The following is a 24,140-nucleotide window of genomic DNA, read 5'->3' on the forward strand; positions in this document are numbered from 1 at the left end:
GCTTCGCAGAAAGAATTATCGAGAAATAGTTTTTTTTTGCGAAACAAGATAACAACGACAGCAGCTTGCGCCTGGTTGTAACTGGTCTGCCAGTTTGCAGCCGATGTTTTTGAGATGTAATAAAACGTGATTGTTATTGGAGATAGAGATCTGCCTGCTAACGGCATCTAGGGCGTTGCATATTTTGGCAGGTTAGTGTCTCCAGTAAACGTTGTATACTGTAGTGGTAAGGCATTGTCGCACGATTTTTGCAAAACCTTACTACAGTAGTTGGAAGTTAATTTTCAGCTCTGGTTTACAAAAAAAGAAAGCGTAAGAACAAGCAACACTACCTGCATGAAACTGGTTGCGCGTAAATAGCGCTCGAGATTCAGGGCGCCACGCAACGCATGTGTCAAACAGCATTTTATTCCAGTTTCCTTCAATAATACCCAATTTTGCATGAACCAAATACGGTACTATCGCTAGGCGCTCTTCAACACTTCCGTGCGCAGTTGTTTCTGGTTTCTTCTTTCTCTAAGAGAGGGCGTTATATGGCAAAACGCTACGCGTCTGTAAATTTTTTGCAATCATTGGTGTAACGGCGATCACTCGGCGTGTGGCACGGGCGGATAATCATGGGCAGCAAAAAGCACAAGAAACACCATAAGTCTGAAAAGAAAGAAGCCAAAGATGAAGGTAATTTCTTCCGCGTGCACAGATCGTGCGTTCGGTTTGACCGTATTGTTGGAGCGATCTTTATGGAAGGTATTTGCGTCCGCCTATATTTATGCCGATGTGTTTGGATGCACTCGCTTTTTATTGTGTGTGTTTGTGTACGTGTTGCAGAACATGCGTCTTGTCGCATAGGTGACTGTGTCGTGTCAGGTAAATCAGTCGAAATGCCGTGCATGATGGCATGCACGGACTTGTTCTGTGTTGAATAACTAAGCCTAGAAGGCCGACATTGCAGCTCATTTAAATTAACAGCTGTACTTCACCACGCAAAACTTAAGCTACAGAGCTCATCACGTTAAGTGCCCTTGACCATCAGCGCTTTATGAAATAGCGTTAACGCCGCCTCATTCGCTGTAGCACTAATGCCGCGCGAGTTCGCTTTGTTGGTTCCCGGGTTTTCGCGTCTGTTGCATCCTGAGCCGCACTGAAAACGGGTCGAAACTAGAGAGCAAGCTAGTTGTTACCCTGTGAAAATATTTCTGCAGACCTGCATAGTGTAATGGTCTTCGTAACGACTCGACTGTCCTACATGATGGCGAAATCTGTGAGCGAAGCACATTTCATTGAAATATTACACCAGAATGTGAAACATGTGTGCTGTCAACGAATACGGAGTAAAACTTGTTGGCGATAATCAGTTTAACGCACTTCCTTAATCAGCATCAATAACACCGTATTCATTTACGCAAGCTGCGCACTTTCTTCTTTGGCACTCTGAAGTAATCCTGTTTGAGTGCACACACGTTGCGCTGTCACATCACTGCACTCCCTGAAGACAACCTGTTTACATTGTTAAAACCTGAATGTGGCGTACTTGGCTCTCGGCTCCGTGGGGCAGTGAACATAACTTGCATAGATCGCATAAATTTTTCTGTGGATGATGTAGATACGCGATAACGCTTTTTAAAATTTTTTTATTGCCCGTGATGTATGTTCTAGAAGGTGGTTTTTGTTAGATTATTAGTTGTCGAAGTGCCAGCTTTACAATGCAGGCCTCCCTGATTGCTGAAAACCTTGACGAGTAGCGCGAAAAACATGGACCAAGAAAGACACAAGTACACAGGACGGATGCTGGACGGGCCCATTACTTTCTTAGTCCATGTTTTTTGTGCTACTCGTTAAGGTTTTCAACTATGAACCAACTGGCCCATACAAAAGTTTTATTGCTCCCTTATTGCTTGATCAAGTGATGTGCAATGGTGGGAATGCTGTGCCAATTGCGCCGACTGTAATTTGCACCTCCACACTCCTCCAAAAGTGCCTTTTCACCTAAATTGTGCCACTGCTGTGCCACAGTGTAGTTTCGGCGGTGTGAAAATTGGGAAGCTACCGCGCAATACAAGAACTGTTTGGCCATTGCATTCATTGGCCATATTCAGGGCATCACAGCCAGTGATACCAGCGCTGTGACAGGCGACAGAATTGAATTGATTCCTATTTTTATATGCCAACCGTGAGGCGTGCATGAGGATACAATGAGATGGGTGGCCATGCTACTTTGCGATGGCATGATCAACGCTGTAGTTTTACCCATCAAGGGCTGATGTGCAATGGTTCTTTTATATACAAAAAGATGATCAGTGTACACCACACTTATTCGTATTGCTTGCTTGCAACGTTATTAGTTGCACAGTATTACTCTTTTCTTTCAAAATAATTTGAGCTCGTTGAATTTAGCATTCGGCATTACAACCAAAATTGCTCCTTGTCAACTGTCTTTGGTAAAGCGAGCAAGCACTGCAGCCCTATACGCCTTTCCTGTGAATGCGCATCAGTGGCGGAACAAAGAACATCACGTCCTCTCACCGCCCTGATATGGTTCATAAAACACAAATAAAATGAGCGGAATATCAAACCTACGAAGGGGTCCTTCCTTGATGCGAAAATGAAAGAAAAATAATTTCAGCTGCACTAGTAAATGACTGATATAAATAGCCCCTCTTACTGTGAGAACAGGCTTCGTAAGCCAGAAGAGATGCTAGAACGAAAGACAAGTTGTGACCCCCGCCTTGGATTTTGCGCCCCAGCTCATCGTGACATCATAGATTCTGATGGCGACTGCTGAGCCCCAGATAACTATTCTTCGGTGTAGTTGGTACTATATTTCATCCTAGAAGAGCCAAAGACTATTTAGCAAATTTCAAGAGCTTTTACAGATCCCCATTGGGCCAAGTACGAAAAAGCGCTTTGAAATCCGTGAAATCAAGCTAGCGCTGGTATTGCAGCGCAAAATTTATTGAGGACTGTGACCTTCGTTTGCTGTTCTAATAATCTACTTAATACCACAAAATTGAAGAGTGTTTCTCTTTATGGTGTCCCTTTGATGTTCCTTGCGTGGTTTTGCACAGCGCCGCCGATAGCATGTCACTGTTAATTCATGATCGCCGCTGCCGTCGTAACTTGCTGTGGTGAATCGCTTATTTTGCTCCTATGGTATAAAGTTTGTAAACAGGGATGAAGTGCCTCAGACAGGCTGGCCAATGTTTCGATAGGACCTATCTTCGTCAAAGGCCTTTATCTTCGTCAAAGGCCTTTGACGAAGATAGGTCCTCCTATTGAAACGTTGGCCAGCCTGTCTGAGGCACTTCATCCCTGTTTACAAACTTTATACCACAGTGTGCTATTCCATCTGTCAGCCCCTTTCTTATTTTGCTCCTAGTTATTATGAGCAAATGATTATCAGAACTAAAGAGAACACTAAACTATATTTAGTTTCTTTGTGTACGCTTTCGTGGAAGGCTTACATCTACTCCAAACACAGCAGTGGGTGCTCCAAAATTAATTTTCCCTGCTCCAATGGCTGCTCCAAAACGCTGAAGGGCATTCCCATCACTGGATGTGTTACTTTCGTGGCTGTCAATTGCTGCTTATGTGTTTAGTTCGCGGCCTTCTACGAGTTGTAGCAACTTTGTGCCTAAAATAGTGGTTAGGACCAGTTCACTTGGTTGTGTAAAATGACACAATATTGACACATTTATTTACTAATCCTTTTCTGGGGGACTGCATTTCACCCACTAACAACTTAGTTATTGCTCAGCGTAAGACATGCCTGCATGATTGAAACTTAATGGAATGTTACGTGTGGTTCTATGCGTTGCCTGTTGTCACCGAAGCTTGTGTAATCTGATTGCAAACGTGACGCGAATTGTGGTAGCACTTTCTGGAAGACACATGGGAGGGAACCAGTGATTACTCTGGAAGCTTTGATGACTCATGTATAAAAGCCCACGTGCTTGACCGGCAGATCAGATTTCGCCGATCGCCGACTGTATTTGCTGCTATTTTTGTGCTTTGAGTGTAACTTGCTTTTGTGGGCACAGGTTTGCCCAGTAAAAGGTTAGTCAAGTTATTCACAGTTTTGCTGCTGTGTTTTTCACGGTCATTACTATGTGCAAATATGGTAGTTATTACACCACCGAGGTCGCGGGTGTTATATCAGGGTCAGCGCTGCCACTTTCGATTACCCTTGCGACCAGCATTCCTCCGTGTTGTCACATGATACAACTGCAGAATATGCTAAGTAACATTATTTACCTGGAATTGGAAGGTTCATGATTGCCCGAGCTAGAATGACGATAAACGCCGGAAGTTTATCCCCAGATGCTTGGGCCACCAGGACTATGGTAATACCGTGACTCGCACAGCCGGTGTTGGTGATCCGTATGCTACTTTCCCCCATGATGTTGTTTGTACGAGTCACTGGACTGTCCATTCTAACCAGTCTGGTCCATGTTACAGATGTTGTAGGCCGTGTAGTCGAAGTGCGTCCTCAAATAATCCTTGTGTTAGTTCTACATGAAAATTCTTTTAATTTCTTTGACTGATATGCCCACGTGTGTCGTCGCGTAACCTTTTTTGGCGGGAAATATTGAGCGCTAACCAATCATTGATCACAAAAAGGAAAAAAAAGTTGTTTCGGCTCCACTACAGGAGCCTTGTTCACAATGAAGGCAATGAAGTGAAGGTTATATACGCTAACTTTTTCTGTGTATGCATTTAAGTCAATGCCAAGCTTATCATGAGAGAGCAAGTACATGATATCGTGATATTATCGTAGTTGTAAGGATTCCAACTTCGGTGTCTGAAGGAGAGCACTAGCTGAAGTATGGAGATTTTACAAGCGAAAGCTAAAATGAGCAGATTTTCTTTGTACGTTCTCAAGTTTATCAATATTTTTCCTAATGTATGGATCCCAAACCACGGAGGCATATCCCAAAACTGGACGAATATAGGTTCTGTAAACCAATAATTTTATTTCTTAAGTTGTCTGGTGTAGGGGATCTCCTTAGGTATCCGAGTTTTTCTCATGGCTTTAGTTTTATAAAAGCGATGTGGTCATTTCACTGGAGGTCGGAAGTGATTATTATGCCTAGATATTTAAATGATTTACAGCAGTGAGACAGTGACCATTAATTGAATAACGATAAGTCAATAGTGATATTGTCATAGGAACAGTTTTTTGTGTATTGATGCTCATTTACCACTTTTTGTACCAAACCAAATATGTAGTTTGTCTAGAGCACTACTTAATAATGTCTGGTCATTAGGATCGTTTACCTCCTGGTAAAGGGTGCGATCATCTGCAAACAATTCAATTTGTACAGGTTTTCTTTGACGGTGTCATTGATGATTAATAAAAAGAGTAATGGCCCAAGGTCCGACCCTTGCGGAATGCCTGACTTCACTGGTGCCAGGCATGAACACAAGCTTGTGTTCGAAACACATGAGCTCCTAGATGATATGTATGCCTCTACCCATGACAACAGTGAATTATGTTTTAATGGGTTTTAATTTTAATAAAGGATTTTATGCAAGACACGATCAAATGCCTTTTGGAAGTTCAACAAGGTAATGTCTATTTGACTGTTTATCTAAGGCTAAGGCAAAATCATGTATCGTCTCAATTGGTTGACCATCGACATGCCCTTACGAAAACCAGGTTGTCGCCAGGTAAAGGGACACTAAAGGCAAATACTAAGTCAACGTGGACTGTTTAAATACGATTCCAGAAACCTCGCAACGCTTTTTTCGTTCCAAGAAAAGACAAGACAAGTTTACAAGAAAATTGTATCTGAAGGGTCCGAATACCTTTTTCGAAATTCAAATATCTCGCCACCCAACCAGGGTAGTGGTGACGTTGCATACGCCATCACCGCCCTTTGCTGCTGTCAGTGAGTAAAATGGCGCCCGACAGATGGCACCACCGAACCAAGACAGAGCGGTGGATTCGCCGCTGAAGCTTCTTTGGGCATCCCGCGATATCACATAGAAGTTGAATTCTCTGCTACTTGCAGTTTGGTCTGCTACTTGCTACTTGCAGTTGCGAATTTTGGGAGCCAGAAAAACCAGCGCAGCACTACGCGGTCAGGAAAGTACTGAAATGCAAAAGCATGGGTGGTGCAGAGTCGAGCGAAAACAAAACCTTTCGACTGCCCGCATCATTGTCAAGGGTAATTTCAATTAGTTCTTTTCTCTAAACATGAAATGGAACTGGACAAGCAGCATTTTATTTCATCTTATCATACAATACGAGGATGTTTTTTGCAACGAGTAGTTAAGTACTAGTGACAGAATTTAACTGAGGAGTGGCTTCGTCATTGGGCAAGTGCTTGAATGTCCTGGGGGAGTCTCTAATCATGTCCTGCTTTTACTTCTATTTCTCGATTATTAAGGCTCTGTTCACAATAATGTAGATGCCTTAGAGAATCTCGTGCACTAATCTATCACTTTAGTTTGATTTACTATTTGACTTTATAGTGTCCCTTTAATCATGTTATTTTGCTGCAGAAAATTTGACACATGCTTAAAAATAATGTATTCCAGCATCTTTGAACAGGCACATAGTAAAGATATGGCTCTGTATTAAGTAATTAGTGAAGGGTTTTCAGCTTTAGGGACAGGAATAACTTTTGTGCGCTTCCACAATGTGTTTGGTATGCAATCAATTCCTAGTGTTCCTTTTTTTTTTTTTTTTTTTTCTTCCACATCAGTACCAAGAAGCAGTGACAAAACACCTTCAGTTATTAATATGTCAGTGATTTGAGGGACGACCTCAGGAATTGTAAAGTCGGGTCGTTTGCCATAATCGTCTGCGTAGACGGAACAAAAGAACTTGTTAAATGATGACACAAGGAGTGATCCATTGGTGAATAATCCACCGTCAATAAGGATTTTGCACGCCTATCGCTTCTTGGGTGACGAGTGTCACCAGAACTTCACAGGAAACGAAAGCAGAAAGTTTTTCAAAGATGCACTAAAATATTAGTCTTTATCCATTTTTATAGTTCCATTTAACTGTAGACTCGTATTGGAAGGCTTCAACACATAAGCAGGTGATGAGTTCTGGTGCAGTTGTCTGTGCACTTCTGTAGATTCCGTCATGTACACACTACTTCTCTCGTCATCCATGTCCGAGCAGAATGTATTCTGATAATCTTTGAGGGAAAATAACTTGAAACACATTTCATTACAAGATTTCTGAAGAAAACCCACAAACCATTAACAGAGAAAGTGCGTGACTTGTACAAACTATTGAAATCGGGAAGAAAAAAAAAATGGGGTTTTACGTGCCAAAACCACGATTTGATAATGAGGCATGCCGTAGTGGGGGACTCCAGAGATTTGGACCACCTTGGGTTCTTTAGCGTGCACCTAAATCTAAGTACAGAAATCAGAAAAAGATGTATCTAACAAGTCAAGAATGGCGATGTCATTAGCGCATGTAAAATTCACTCTTTCACTATTTTCTTTCACTTTCTTTCACTCTTTTCGTTATGCACAGTGGAATGCTTAAAAATAACATTCGGTGATCAGATACACCATCAAAAACTTACAAAGTAGGATTTCAATGAAGAATGCTGCCACTTACAAGAAAAATATCCAAAATGAATTGTGTGTTGCGTTGAACACGGGTGGCTTGTTTTACTGGCTGCGTTAAATCATGGAAAAGGATGATGTCAACCAAAGGCTCAACAGCACAGAAAGTGGCTCTGGGTAATTCTTGTCCCAATTAACATGAACATTAATATTGCCAGCTAACAGTACATTACGAGAATTTGTATTGCAGGTACAAGTAAAATCATTAACTCCATCAAAAAAGGCTCTATCGACCTTTGGAGGGCAGTAAAATGCACCCACAGCCGGATTGAGTTCCCCAAGATACATTTCAATGCTGACATACTCAATGCCAGCTACGTCAGGCAGCCTGGTCACATTTAGGTAGCTTTTAAGCAGAATAGCTTCATCACCATCTTGGGAAGGTCTATCTTTCCGATGAATGCTATTTGGTGTTATTTCATCATTATTAATCTCTGAATGGAACCAGGTTTTTGTTATTACAGTGACATGTGGTGCATGCGCTAATGGGATACTTTCCGAGTCAAGTTTATTAATGATACTGTGGGCATCAAATTGAATACATAGGAGTAGTTTGCCTGACTCTGTTTCGGTTCACTGCTGCGATTTCTTAACTACATTCCCTTGAACTGGCACTACTGTTGGCTTGCTCGCTCACTCACTCACTTGCTCAGTCTTTCTTTTTCTTTCTTTCTTTGTGCCTTAGCAGCCATTGGCCTAAACGAGCGCACACTAGGTCAGATACAAACACCCTGATATGAACTGGACACATTACAGAAAAAAGAAAATCACAAGGACGATATAGACGGTAAAACAATAATCTAAGAAGAGCTATGAAAAATAGCAGTTTAGGCAAATATGTCCATGCTATGAAAGGATGAATTATAGGTGATCTGCAAGTGAGTCATGGGACAAATGGCACGCATCTCAGGATAAAATGCATCACAACATTTGGCAGCTTTTGCATGAGGCACACGAAATTGCAGTGACGTCGGTAACTGGTCACAATCAATGGAGCCACGCACAATTTTATGAAGCAACTGCACGTCACGCACAAGTCGCCTGTCATGAGAACTAGACATACTAAGGTCTGCTAGGGAAGATTCATAGTTACAAAAACGACAGCGACCAATATATCTATCATACAGTACGTGTACGAACTTACGCTGAACATTTTCGTTTCGATTTGGAAAAGCTAACGGAGACATCATTCCAGGCTATTGACACGAACTCGAGGCGTGGTCTCACGAGAGCACAGTAAAGAGTGCGCAGACACTCTTATTGATGAAGTTTTCTTGTTAACCTAGAATACCAATATATCTCAATGTGCGTGAAACAAATCAAGATACATGCAACCGTAAATCGAGCTTCGAGTCAACAATAACACTAAAGTCACGCACATGGGCAGCACAAGATACTTTCCGCCAAGAAGAGTATAATTAAACATAATTGTGTCATGTTTTCTAGTAAGAGACAAAATGGAAGTTTTCTTAATGTTCAATTTAAGCCTATTCATCAAGTACCATTTTTTGATGTTGCCAATGTCGGCCTGTAAACTGCAGCAGTCCTCTAGTTAGTGCCGTTTAAAGTTGTTTTTAGTACAGCTACTTTATCGTGGTAATCAATAAGCTTCAGGATTATTGGGCGAGGTTTACTTGGTTGTTTGCAGCCAATTCTATGAATCCTTTCTGCAGACAATATTTGCGTTCCTAAGATGTCAGCAGATACGCCTTTGAGTACACTTTCACTGAGCTCCTCAGAACTTTCATTAATTTTTTTCTGGGATACCAAAAACAATCATTATTTCGCCTACTTCTATCTTCAAGATCGACTAGTAAAAACAAAGTTATTTCACTTACTTCTATCTTCAAGATCTACTCGTTTTATTTCCAAGCTTCCAACCCTTTTTTTCTAGCATATATGTCATTCTCTTCATTTCGTTTATAGCTGAAGTGACTTCTACTTTCTTTAACTCAATGCCATCCAACCTTTTGCAAATGCATTTCTGACATTCTAAGAGTTCCGCAAGCAATTATTGAATGTCTGCACCAAGATTAGGCTTGATGTTACATCACAACATAAGCAGAGAGAGAGGCAATTTGGTCTAACAGAGCAGATTGTCCTCGGGCTACATGGGCACATTTGATATGATGCTGATGCGAGGCCAGCCGACATGCCCACTCAATAAATTCTATGGATGCCGTGCATTTATATCCTGGGCTGGTGACGTCGATGTAGCCGCACGTGACAGCACCCTGCGTTTTGTGTAGTACATTGGTCGTGCACTGTCTTCACAATTTCCGATGGGTTCAGCGAGGATGAGTATGCAGTGCATTCCTCTGACCGTCGTCATTGTTTACAAGGCGAGCAACTGCACGAAGAAAACAAATGGATTTGACATGATGCTGATGTGAGGCCAGCCACATGCCCACTGTCATGCTCACTGCGGTGCCCACAGCCATGGGCCTTGTTGTGCTTTTACCCTATATAGGAATACTACTTATATGTAGTGTCCAGTTATACAAAAAACAAATGCCAGGGGGGATGTTTGAAGTTTCTTACTAGTCTTCACCCATTTCTTTGCAGAAGTACACACATGACCATGCAATTTTTGTTTCAGACCGCCAAGAAAAGTCTCTCAAGCTGGTTCTCAAGGTTGGCGGGAGCACAGGTGGGTTGCAGACGCCTGTGCCATCGCCATCTGCTGTAGCCTCTCCACACAGCGTGCCTCCAGCCCAGCAACAGCATGAACCGATGGCAGCAGCAGCTGCACCAGCAGCATTTCGTGTAGAGGCCCCTGGCATGGTTTGTCATGCTCATGAGGGAAGCAGCAGCAGTAAGCACAAAAAGTCCAAGAAGAAGAAAAAGAAGAAGTCCAGCAGCAAAGAACATAGGGAAAAGAGGCACAGGCACCACCATCACCATCATCATCGCCATCACCACCACCACCATAAGGATTCTGAAAAGAAGGTTAGCAGGACCTACACTGAATAGCAGTCTCATTGGTCAGAGACATTTTTCACATGTTTGCTCTAACCATTTTTAACTTTGCAATGTGTACTGCCCAAGCCAGTTTTGCCACCCTGTGTTTGCAAATTTTGCTATACAGTGTGAATGTGGCATTAGCAGCTGGAGAGTTTAAATTAAATCATCAAAATGACGGCTCTGTAAAGCAACAGTGGCTGCTAAAAAAAAAGAAAAGAAGGCAGGCAGGCATTGTATTTAGGGTAGGAGTATTAAGCTAAATGTTCAAGTGGGTCTATAAACAAGTTCATTGGGCATTGTCCTTGTAGCCTTGTCAAAGTTGCCCAATGTCAATCTCAGGGTCTCGGAGAAAGCATATTCAAGCACTGTTACTGTAATGACTGTACCTAGTCTTCGAGAATTTTAGCTGTGCAAGGGTGTCAGATGCCTAAAGAAAGCTTTTGTTTGGATTCTGCAGGCTTCTAGAATTGCTGTGGAGTTTAAAGTTTTTTTGAGAGGCCCTGTTGAGAGGCAAGCAAACCTAAGGAATACAGGCATAGGCAAAAATGCTTTGGGTATGTTGGTGCAAACCCTTCCATGGTCATTGTTACAGTTTGAGTGCCTAAACTGCTTCCATAAAAATGTCACTTAACACAACAAGATAAACGAATGTGTGCTGCTTTTACAGGGACCCTGCAACACTTCTTCATGAAACTGAAAAAAATTATTGACCTTGAAGTGACATCGCCTGTTAGAAGAGTCTTCAAAGGTGCTTTGTACCGCTGAGTTACCATAAGCACACGGTTTTTCTTGAAGCTCTCCACTTGTTCTTTTCCCTAGCTTCGTCAGAGCTTTGATTCTTTGCTAAAAGAGCAATACTTTTCTCAGTGATTAGCTACTGCACTCCTGGTTCGTTGATTCACTTTCACCACTCCTGTCTTGCTAAAACCACACAGTACTATGGAAGCTACAGCTGGCTATGGTGAAAGTTGGGAAGGAGTCTGTATCATGGTAATGTTGCACATTGGTGACCATGTTTTATGCATGCAATTAGAACAAGTTTGTAATGCTGACTGTGGAGGAAAGGCTGCAAACAACAGTGCCTTTGACGTTCTCAATAATACTGTTAAATGGCAACTCTGGTAGTTGTTTATGTTAGAGAAGTTGTTTAATTTTTTTTTTTACATATCCTTGCATCTCAAACAGTGCAGTTTGTATAATAAGACAGAAATAGTTTTAAATCAGCAGAAAGAAATTGCATCAGAATCAAAACTAGACTGGCCAGCCTATGTCTAAAAATGCCTATTGCTTCAGATACCTGCCACAGTTGAAGGAAAGTTAGTGATGAGTACACATGGCCATAATTCCTATCATGGCTCTTCCACAACACCGAGTAGCTTGCATTTTTCTCATTTCCACTGCTGATCGTGTATACTCGTAACCACACAAAAGTTGTATATGATTGAGGATTGGTGTAATTGCCCACATACAGTCATTGGGTGTGTGCAACTGTACTGACTTAAGGCTGTATATTTTAGCTGTTATAGTGTAAAAGCAGCATGCATACCAAGCAGGAGCATACTCTTAAGCCCAAACCCCATGTGAGCGATTTTGTGCGCAACAGTGACAAACGACAGCTTCGAGCAAGGAAACACGCTGTCGGGCAAACAGACCACTTGTTCTTGTATGTCGATCACCCGGTTCTGGAAATCTAGAATTCGTTGCTCGTCGCCCGGAATTGCTATGAGCGACTGGCCAATAAAGTGAAGCCGGAACAGGATGTACATCAGTCAAGCACTGCTGGTTGTCGCATAGAACGAGCAAACAACCAAATTTTGATACATGAAAAGATAAAAAACCTACTGCAAGACCTTCAGAAATATTCTGTTGCTCTGTACAGCAAAAGAAATTAACCTAAATTATTAGAACGTGTGTCATGCTAGTTTCGGTGGGCATTTGCTGCCGTTATACCGGCAACGCTTGGGAGATGTCGCTCAAAATCGTCGCTCTCATGAGGTTCAACTTGTAGGCAAGAAGTGGACGTGATTCTAGATTTCCATTGCATTGCTTGTCACCATTGCACACAAGAGTGTTTACATGAGGCTTGTACTTTAAACATGTCACTTTTACCATTAACACCTTGTTTGATCACATTCTGATGGCCAGTCATTTACATGCGAACACCTGTGAACTGTCAGGAGCATATTTTAAGTTCAATATCTGTGACAGTGGTATCTGAAAGTACTTTGCATGTACAAGTGCTTCAGGCTGTGTAACAGTGTGTATAATTTATAAAAGGATGTTTGCACCTTTAGTGTGGTTAGCCGTGGTGCGAGTAAGGGAGTAAGACATGCAAGTGGGCTTGGCCAAGCCAGTTGGGATTAATAATGTACTCGGGCACCTTGGTAAATGCTGCTAAGCTGAAGATATGCTCTGCAGTTTATTGCGTGTATGTCGCAACGCAAACATGAGGACTTGGCATATTGATTTTTTGATGATTCTTCTTTCTCGTACATGGCATGCACCACAGAAGTTGGGTGCATTGCTCACAAATGTGTTATTACCAGGATTGTGAGGCTCTGCAGTCAACCTTAAGATTACAGTCAAATGGGGAATGGTGTATTCTGTACGTCATCAAATTCACATGTTTGACGGAGTCATTGTCCATTAATTTGATCTTAAAAAGTTTGCTGCTCTGTTTGCAGCTGTATGCCCATCATGCCAGTGGCTTTTCGAAACGCTACTCATGGCAGTGCACAGATAAACAAATATGGCTGACCCTATGCTACGGTGCTGCAGAATGTCTATGTGAGAAGAACAAGAAGAAAGGGGGTTAACCGAGGGGCCTGAATAAACTTCGGGCCCCTCGGTTCTTGCCATTCTTACATAATGAGGATCCCGAATCCGGCAACACTGATGCCTTCAGGTAGCATGTGCGGGTTTATTGACCAGTTGCTTTCGCCCAGAAAGATCACGTACTCGTCATGCCTGTGGCAGAAAGGATGTTCCACATCTGCAGCCAAGGTTTGTGAGTGGTGACACTGGCTAACACTCCCATGGTTCTAGTAGTAACACGTTAATACCCAAGAAAGTGGATGGGGAAACCGTGCCACGGTAGCTCAATTGGTTAGAGCATTGCACGCGTAACGCGAAGACATGGGATCATTCCCCACCTGCAGCAAGTTGTTTTTTCATCCACTTTCATTGCAACTAATTTATAATTTCTTTAATTCATTTAGTAAGTACAAGTAATTTCCCTTATGTTTTCCTTAGTGTCTTTGTTGGCTTCTCATTATATGTGCGGAGACCTTTTGAACATGAAATGCTCTTGACTTGTTCTGTGGGTATTTGGCTGGGGTAACATCATGCACAGCAGCATTTGCAAAGCATATGCCTGCTCTTATTTTGCATGCAACAGCATCAACTGTGCGCAACAAATTGAAATAAGATTTCAGGGCTGAGTTAGCATTGAATTGGCACTATTATTGCTTGTAGGGTATCTGATTGAACTATGACTTCCTCGCTGGTTCTAGGTGCATAACTTGCTGAATGCTAAAAGTAGTGCAGTAGGTTGTCAGTACATGAAGAGCTAGTAAAATTTATCTGAAGTATACTTCATTTCGCACACCGCAGGCAATGCTATTACTTCTGTCATTGCTCTCATTTGCGACCAAGGAAGTGTGTGCAGCATATGAGAGAAAGATTGAGTATGCATTATGTAATTGGATGTAAAATAAGTATCATACTTTTATGTTGCAAAATATTGTTACGTTGGAGAAGTCACATATAAAGATCTATTTACAATATTTACAAGAAAGACAACAATGCATAAACAAGATGGTTGTCAAGACCGATTCCACCTCTACACGTCAAGTCGTCTTCTGACGCACCACTCTTTGTTGCACTGTAACAATATGATGTAATTATTATATGAACGGTAGAGAGGTCACAGATCTGAGTGTATTTTAGTACCACAAACAAGTGGAGGGACACATTTCTTTGACCAGCGGCTAGAGCACACTGCTTGCGATCGTAACCAAAAACTTGGTATGTCACATACTGGAAACACGAAGGTGCACAAATACATGATTTGATATAATCTTACATCCACAAGTTGTAATGGTACAGTTAAACCTCATTATAATGAAGTAAGTGAAATTCTCCTTGAAATCGTTATGAAGATTCATGATACAGTACATGTCTGCAATAATGCATATAACAGAGTAATTTATGGCTCCCCCGTCAACTTGGTTATATATAACAAGGTTTGTTGTATATGAAGTAGTTATTCCGTAGAAATCATCGCAGATCAATAGCAACTGCACTGAAAAACATCTGAAGTAAGACTTCTATGACCAAACTGCTTGTGTAGCTTCTGCTCCATTGCCTGCTAAATATGACATGGAGTATACATGAAAAACATGTACATCATGGCTGGTCTTCTATAGATACGATGGAACGAGAGGAACCCACTAAACATAAAAGTGATGTGTGATTAAGCCAGCATTTCCTTGTACATTTTCTTGAAGCGCCTAATGGCCTAAATTTTGAGACAAAGTCGCTAGATCACTATGTGCAATACAGTGAGAACAGTGAGAAAAGAATATCAAGTGAACAGTGATGTGATTGACATTGTAGAATAGTGAATGAATTACTGTGCAAGCCATTTAATGAATAATTTCAGTGTGTGAAATTGAGTGTGAAATCTTAAGATTATGCTTACACCTAAGCACTGTGTTTAACCATGCTCACCCAGCATGGTGGCGTAGTGGCTATGATGTTGCTCTACTAAGCCCGAGGGCGCTAGATGAAATCCTGGCTGTGGTGGCTGCTTTTCGATCGGGGCAAAATGCAAATACGCTTGTTTGCCTTGCATTGAGTACACATTAAAGAACTCCAGGTGGTCAAAATTAATCCCGAGTCCCCCACTACAGCGTGCCTCATAATCATGTTGTGGTTTTGGCGCGTAATACCCCAGAAGGTAATTTTTTGAACATGTTCATGACAGTTGGATAAAGAGATTACCATGGTTGGCCAGCTTGTACTTTGTTTTGTGGCCAACAGCTCCAATAGGTTACGATCACCCCCTCTTTCCTCCCTCCATTTTTTGTAGGAGAAGCGGAAGTGTGAGCACGAATGTTCCTTGGGCAGTGAGGAGCGCCCTCCAGCAGCTAATGCAGTGGAACCACCACCAGCCAAGCGCCCCCGTCAGGAGTTAGTGCCAGCAGCGCCTGAGCCTTCACAGCCACCTTCTGAACGCCCAGTTAGAGATCCTCGCTCGTGTACATTAAAGAAGTCGGATAAGAGTCCCCTGCAGATGCTGCTGTACTACCTTCTAAAGAACCTTCAGAAGTAAGTCTCAAAGCTATATGGGCTTTCCAGAAACCTGTTTTTTTTCTTCGATAGCTGGTAAACTGCCACTGTTTGAAGAAAAATTCCAAAATCAGAGTTGTGCAAATAGTAATTTTTTGAGACATAATTTAACACTAAAAGAATGTAGCATAGTTTTTGAATGCTGAACAGCCATTTTCACTGAACATTAATATAAAATGAACTTCACATCTTAGTATATTCACAATTTTTAGGAAGTGTCTGTTATTGTATTGTACGTTATGAAGCATTGTTTATTAAAAGTAGAAATAGAGCATTAGGAGCAATTAAGCACTTTGTTCACATGCTCATGACTTGTTGGTAAGTACAAATGATAGCAGTTTAATCTAAAAAGTAGGGCTCCCTGCATGACCTAAATTGTTCCACTATACTTCTCGTGTTGCATGCTCTCATTTTGTGTTATTGCACATTTGTTAAAAATATTGTTCTTGATTGGGCACAGTTGGCAATTTGAAATATTTGAAAACTATTAAAAAATGTTTGTATTGTTGGATAGTGTCTGTTAAATTCAAAACTGATTTGAAAGATCACTATTTGATTCATTATTTGAAAGTTCTGGATATGCACACAGTGCTAATCAAAATGCCAGAAGTAAGCAATTTGCTAGATCTCTGGGGCGCTTTTGCATGAAAAAAAAAGCAAGGATTTTTTATGCAGTGAGCATTTTTGCATGGAAGTGGGGAACCACTGAAGACTGTTCATCTGTGTCTGCACTTGCAGTCTATGTGCATGAGGTGAAAGTCTATTGTGGTTCATGGAATCCAAGTGCAGGCACACCATGGCAACAGCTAGTAGCTGGCATTGTAGTGCACATAATTAAACTACATGGTGTTAAAATTGTGCATGTTTTATTTTTGTGGATAAAAAGTACTCATTGCTTCAAAGGAATACCGATGCTCCACATTTCTTGGTGGAGCTGTTCCTCTATTCACAAGCTTGTTCGCTTACAATTTGCTAATCGTGAAAGTGATATTCTTGCACTGGATGACTTCTTTATGGTTATTTAAGGACACACAAGTACAGACCTGACTACTGTGTAGAGCACTCCAGTAAGCCAGCTTCGCAGGCAATGCGTTGCAGCCACTGCTGGAGTCAAGACAGTGTGCCAAGGTGCATGCTTGGCACACAGATCGGCAAGACTGCTCATTTTTATATTTGCAAGCAGCGATGCTTGATCAGCACCTTCGTTTTACCAAAGCAGGCCGTTTTCTTAAAGCTAGGTTTAACTTGTATGTGGCATCCTGCTTCAGTAAAGCAGCAGTAGCTGCAAAGTATTCATTGGTAGCTGTCACCTCATTTGTTACCTGAAGGTGTGCTCTCCTTAGGCAATTTCATCACACTGTCACTGCCTACTTTTCTGTCTTGTGTCGACACTTGAGGGGTACTCCATAGGTTGCCATACTCGCTCATGGGCACACTAAATCATACTCAGTCAACACTGATTTCACAGGCGTGAGATAGAGTGTTAGTGAGTGATGCAAGTCTGAGTGGGTGGGACTGTGAACACGATCGAGTGCTGGTTAACGTGAGTATAAGTGAAAATTAGTGACAGCAATTTTGAGTGGACATGAGTATGAGCATGAGTGGGTACCTGTAAATGGGAATGGATGTTGTTATAAACATGAGTGAGTGTTGGTAAGTATTAGCAGGTGCGAGTAGGAATGTGAGCAAGTGCCGACAAGTGTGAATACATGAGTGTGAGGGAGTACATAGCTTGCGAAAATATTGGTTAGAATGTATGAGTGAACTTATTCTGCCGACCTTTAGATTACTCAGTTGCAGGTTTACTAGCACTTGCTTCATGTGATATAGCATATTGTTCTTAAAGCAATCTAGGACTGATATCCATGGTCACAGGACTATGACTGGGAATCCGTGACATTTTTATGCACAAAGTATATGTTGCTTTCATGCCTCTGGTGCCTTTTTCGGTCTTTTTTGGTCTGGTTGTTCTTGGATGTTTGTGATGACTCATAACAGCAATCCTTGGGCGGTGCCTATCAGCTGCACCTATTGTACAAAATTGCCCCAAGGAGGAACTTTCATTGTCATCAGGTGCCAATACAACAATTACACAAAACCTGTGTCTTGTGGAGTATCTGCTGTAAAAGTGCGCTGCTATTGGAAAATGTATTTACAAACATTTTGTGCGACATGAATTTCATGTTTAAATTTACATTTAAGGGTAAAATGTGCAAGGGAAATTGCAATAGATTGGTGCTTCATTGTGTGACCACAATCCTGCTTTAATATCCATCTTTATTATGGGACATTTGTTTCTTTTTCACTGCTTCACTGCTATACTACACATTTGCTGTTTACTCAGCTGCTTCAGCATTTGTTCTACGGTGTCTTCCATGTAGATAATTGGCTAGAAATGTTTTGGCAAGCATTCATGTTTTCTGAGTAGCTACTCCCGACGATAGCAGGGGCATGGCTTCATGTGAGCAAATGAAAAAGGGAAAGAGGAAAATAAAAAGAACCATTGCAAAATACAGCACAGTGGCTATCGCATTCTGCTGCTGAACATGAGGTCGCAGGTGCAATTCCCAGAAGCGGGGGCCGCATTTCGATGCGGTTGAAATTCAAGAACACTTGTGTGCTTATATTTCAAAGAACCCTAGGTGGTCTAAACTATATGGAGTCCTCAACTAAGATGTCTCATAGCCACAGTGTTGCTTTGGGACATTAAACCCACGAATAACGTAAGAACATTTGTAAAACAAAGAATGAGTTGATAAACCTATTTTCTCTCATCTTCTAGCTTTTCCTTTGCCCGTGTCTTATAAGTGCAGGAGTAAAGACAAGAGTGGGCTATAAAGAAGTTGAAAGAATTGCTTTATGTTACATGGGAGAAGCTTGTAGTTGTATTGCAAAGAACCAACCCTTTGCAAGTTTTTTGTGCGACATGGTTTGCACTGTATTGCAAAATAAAAATGCAGACATGACTCCAGCGCAGTTCGCCATTGGTCCGGCGCTCACGTCGTCTGCTTGACTCTTCGCGCCTTGCAAGCCCTGGGCAGGCTCCACTCTCCGTAATCTCGCTGAGTATCAAAACGGACGCTACGCGGACATCGCAGTAGCGTGGCTGATGCGTCTGTTAAGTGGATGGCTCAGACCCGTGGCTAAGCATTCCGAGCATCAGCGACATGCATTTCTCGAAACCTCGCCTAAGAATTTCGGGCATCGGTTCGTGCATCGGTTCGTGCATCGGCGCCTCCGACTGCGTGACTAAGCTCATCGAGCGTCGACTCCTTGAGCCTGTGGCTAGACATTTCGCACATCGGCACGTCGGACTGCCTGACTGAGCTTATCGAGCGACTCCTCAAGCCCGCTGCTAGGCACTTAGCGCATCGGCACCTCGGACTGCGCGATAAGCTCGTCGAGCATCGACTCCTCGAGCCCACGGCTAGGCATTTTGCGAATCGGCACGTCGAACTGTGCGACTAATCTCGTCGAGCGTCGACTCCTCGAACCTGCGGTAGCAAAGGCACGCCATATAAAAAAAAAGGGCAGGGGGTGGGTGGGTATGAAAGCACACCAGACCAGAGGCCACATGTCTAAAAAGCCCCACATCACTAAACATGAAAGACTACAGATTTGGTGCCTTTTAGAGAACTGAAGAGAAGATGAAATAAACTTTGAGAGCCGTTTTCTCAAAACTATTTTTTTTTCTTTGTGCTGAGTTTCAAGAGCTGATTTCTTTGTTACCGTTTAGCCTATTCTGGCTGTTTATTTTTTTTTTTTCTTTCACGTTCCAAGTCGTGACAGTCTCTCTTTCATTACCTTGAATTTTTGATGCCAGGGTAACACAAAAAAATGGCTAAAAAATTTGTGTTGCAAGAAAAGAAAAGCAAGACTGTCACGATCTTCCGCCTGCATTTAGCTATGCAGTCAGTACTTAACAAGCCTTCTATCGCGTTTTTTAAGTTCCCCAGGCTCTTCACAAAGTTCGAGGTTGAAACATTCTGCTGAATCAAATTTAATAAAATGTTCTCAAGGTATCTTTCTGAAACTTTAATGGAAGCATCAGGGAGACATTCTAAACATTTGTGCCAATTTTCATCACTATCCATGCCGAAATAAGGAAGTTGATTTTCAAAGCCACGTCCCTCTTCCCAATGCTGCAAGCATGTCCATTTTGTCCTAGATGGGTTTTATTGGATAGTGAATTCTCTTGTTTTGCTGTTGTCTTTCCAGGAGAGACCCTCAAGAATTCTTTGCTTGGCCTGTGAATGATATAATTGCACCGGGCTACTCAACAATCATACACAATCCTATGGATTTTAGTACCATGAGAAAAAAGATAGATGACAGTGAATATGCCTGTGTCAGCGAGTTCAGGGTAAGTATTTTAGCATATAATGGCACATCTGGAACTTGTCACATATTAATCTCTTCTGCCTGGATTTAGTGTTGTGGATTACGAGCATCCTTAACTACGGCTAATTAAAGTTGGTTAGGCTGCCTAAGGCTGGCTAGTTGGTTACTAGAACGGCTGACATATTTACCAGCGTAACTGGACAGAATAGCAATCGTAGAAATAGACACCCCAAATGCAGGGCTACGAGTGAAATTTATTTGATGAAAGGCTAAAAGGGACAAAAAAATTATTAACAATCTTGGCCTGCAGGCTTGCCATATATCCCCGGCCACAGTATATGCATTCCAAAGGGGGCCATAACGTAATGCAGGAGTGCTTGTGCGCCATAATTTGGGTGCATGTTAAAGACCTCCGGGTGGTCAGAATTAATGTGGAGCCCTCCACAATGGTGTCCCGCATAATCCGTTACGTAGTTTCTGGACATTATACACTGCAATTTTATTTTGATGCTTCCCATTTGTCTGCTGACAGATAATATTTCTTCTAGTGATAGCTATGGAAGCTAAACTGATCTTTCCTTTTTCATACAAAATAGTTCCGTTTCTATTTGAAATTACTTGTGGCTAATGGGGCGTAATATAAAGTGGGGCAATGCTAAAGGTGTCAATGTTCCTTACCTTTTGGCACCACATTAGTTCTTAATTTGGTTCAATTTTAAATTGTATTTCAGCTTGCACTACTGCCTTGTTTACTAAATATTAGTGGAAAATTTTTGACAGTTTTGACAAATTTTTGACGAATTTTTGCAGCTTTTCTGCTGTACTCTGCTCCATCATCAGTATCGGTGCTTTTAGTCCTCTACTTGAGAACACCTTACGTGAATGTTGGAAAGATACGGGCTTGAAATGTTGTATCCACAAGCAAATCGAAAAGGAAACCTGAAAAGTAAAAAATGTGTTTACTTCGATACACATAATGCTACTGGAATTCCATTCAGCTGAGTAGGTTGTAAATTAGAAAGAAGTGACTGCTCATACCAAGCACTTCGATTGGCTGGCTGACTATATACAGTACAACCTTGTTCACACGTCTTGGAAAAAATAAGCGAGTAAAGATACTAACCGGGAAAATGTATGATTCGAAGTTACTGAAAAATATTGTAGACTCAGCTTTAGCTGAAATCTACGTAATACAGATAGTCGCAGCACAAGCTGCCAGAGCGTGCTGAGCCAGTGGGGCAAAGCAGCCTGAGACCAGACAGGCATCATAATTTTTTCTGCTTAACAAGCCTACGTTTGTGCTCCTCAAATTCGGCCTGAGTGAGCAGCTTACCTATTAGAGTGGGGTATTTTGACGGGAAGTTTTGACGTGCCTACTCGGCGAGAATCATTGTTGCACGAGACGCTGTGGCCGGCGATGCGCTCTGTTTTGCTATCACATAGCCGTAGTATTTTGAGACTGCGACGGGAAACCGAAACGAAGCTGAGCTGGTGGGAGATGCTGGAATACGATGCCTCAAGAGTGAAACATAATGTTCATTTTGTGCCACCTTTAGCAGGGAAAGGGAGAACGGCGGCGCATTTAGGTTATCGCCTATTAAAAGCTTGCAGTAGGCGCTTCCAACGGCACTACGCCACATGCATCCGTGAGGAGATTCGCTGGTACCGGGAGAGGAAATCGAGTGTGTGCTGACATTTCCAAGTGACATAAGTGGGCGAGTGAGAGCACACGGGTTCTAGCAACCGGAAAACATATCATGCAATCGCAGTTTGGCGATGCACAGGACACTGATGCCAAAATATTGTGTTTTCTGGGAATGTATTAACCTGTAATAAAAGAACCGTACTACCTGTATTGGGTCAGTTATTGTGTTCGCAATCATGAACGTTGGCATCGGGAGCGTACAAAATGGGATCGTATCAACGAAGTTCTACTGTATAAACATGGATCCTTTTCCATGGCAGGCAGGCTCCGATAATTCTTGTAACCCTGTATATTCAATCTCAATGGAACATGAAATTCTAAAATTGAATTCTGCTATTTTGATTCAAAGCAGAAGTATTCTAGTTATATTTGAAACTTCAAATATTTGCACACCCCTAATTTTCGCTCATCACTACTCTTTGTTGTCTTCAGCCAGTAAGAGCTGAGTGCTACGAAAATCATAACCTGAAACACTGTGAAATGGACTCTTGTTGCCCTGTTATGTCAGTGGGTCTTGCCAGAAACACAATGTCACTTTGAGCTGCCAACAGGATTTGGTTGTAAATTACGGTGACAAGCTAAGCTGGCACTATTTTCACACCCCAAAATGACAACTATATATATAGCTTGTCCTTGGTGTACAAAGGATGAGCCAGGTGGAAGCCACGACACCATGTTGTGGACCATGAACAGTGGTGAAGTGCTGCTTGAGAGTGACTGCAATAAACATTGTGTTCATAAATTTATATTCATTGAAGGTAAACTTCTGTGGTTTCAGCTTTTTCTGATTGCCAGAATCGGAGGCATGTACCACGCTTTTGTTGCTAAGAAATGGAATATGAATTGGATGTCTATTTTGGTTAGGAGCTCTAATCTCATTTCTGTGTTAGTTTACTTTAAATTCATAAAAATTGGGTGCACATTATGTGGGGGCATGTTAGAGTCGGGCTAATATTGCCAAATATAGCAGTAATGTGTTTGGGCATTCTTCCTGCATCTCAACTGCCTGTTGTATGCATGTGCACTTATACCAATTTTCATTGAAGAAAAGCAATATTATATTATCTGCTCTAAATATTTCCACAAATGTTACCTTTTATTGGTCTGAAACTGCTTTGGTGCTTCAAAGTGACCTGGACCAATTGCATAACTCACTACTGTGGGGACAAAGTAATAACTCAATGTAATTTTCATTTGTATTCAGGAGGACCTGAAGTTAATGTGTGATAATGCAATGACCTACAACCGGCCTGACACTGTTTACTTCAAGTCTGCAAAGCGTATGTGGTACTCTGGAAACAAGCTCCTTTCCAAGGTATTTATTTGTGTTTTGAATGGGTTGTTGGCATTACAATAAAATATTCAATAGTGGTAGCAATAAATTTCAAAATTTACAGACAGTTGCGCAAAATAGCAAATATGCTGTCAACTTTAAAATTGGTTGTAACCCACTGTAGTGGTGTAGTGGCTTTGGCATTGGTGCTGCTAAGCCAGAGTGTCCGGGATCTAATCCCAGCTGTCTCAGCTGCATTTTGATGGGGGCAGAATGTAAAAATGCCCATGTACCATGCATTGGGTGCTTGTTAAAGAACCCCGGGTGGCTAAAGGGACACTAAAGGCAAATATTAAGTTAAGCTGAAGTGATAAGTTCTCGAGAATTTCTAAGGCATCAACATTATTGGGAACAGAGCCTTAATAATCGAGAAATTGAGGTAAATGCAGGGACATAATTAGAGACTTCGCCGAGACATTCGAGTACTTGCCCAATGACGGAAACACTCCTGAGTCACTAGTACTCAACCACTCGTTGCAAAAAACATCCTTGTATTGTATTATAAGATGAAATAAAATGCTACTTGTCCAGTTCCATTTCATGTTTAGAAAACAGAACTAATTGAAATTACCCTTTGCAACGACACGGGTGGTCGAAAGGTTTCATTTTTGCTCGCCTCTGCGCTGCCTATGCTTTCGCGTTTCAGTAGTTTTGTTAACGTGTAGTGCTGTGCGGTTTTGCTGGCTTGAAAAACTCTCACAAACTGCAAGTAGCAGAGAATTCAACTTCCATGTGAGATGCCCGAACGGTCTACGCCACTTGGCCAAAAAGCAGCTGCAGCGGCGAATTCATCACCCTGTCTTCCTGTCTTAGCTCGGTGCCGCCGTCTGTCGGGTGCCGTTTTGCTCACCG

At 41.9% G+C, this 24,140-nt stretch overlaps 1 protein-coding gene across 5 annotated transcripts in view; it reads left to right on the plus strand.

Moving 5' to 3' along the window:
* The first annotated feature begins 221 nt into the window (after nucleotides 1-221).
* The window catches only part of LOC126544051 (bromodomain-containing protein 7-like), a 125,231-nt gene continuing 101,312 nt past the window's right edge, over nucleotides 222-24,140 (plus strand). For all 5 annotated transcript variants that reach the window (XR_011892475.1, XR_011892476.1, XM_055061627.2 and 2 more), the window contains exons 1-5: nucleotides 222-678; nucleotides 10,193-10,542; nucleotides 15,650-15,888; nucleotides 20,128-20,272; nucleotides 23,160-23,270. Coding sequence is in view for 3 of the 5 variants with exons in the window: in XM_055061627.2 (XP_054917602.1) it covers nucleotides 618-678; nucleotides 10,193-10,542; nucleotides 15,650-15,888; nucleotides 20,128-20,272; nucleotides 23,160-23,270 (906 nt within the window). In the remaining 2 variants the exon portion in view is untranslated. The remainder of the gene's footprint in view (nucleotides 679-10,192; nucleotides 10,543-15,649; nucleotides 15,889-20,127; nucleotides 20,273-23,159; nucleotides 23,271-24,140) is intronic.

This window comes from Dermacentor andersoni, chromosome 1, assembly GCF_023375885.2.
Source record: "Dermacentor andersoni chromosome 1, qqDerAnde1_hic_scaffold, whole genome shotgun sequence".
NCBI classification, from domain to species: domain Eukaryota; kingdom Metazoa; phylum Arthropoda; class Arachnida; order Ixodida; family Ixodidae; genus Dermacentor; species Dermacentor andersoni.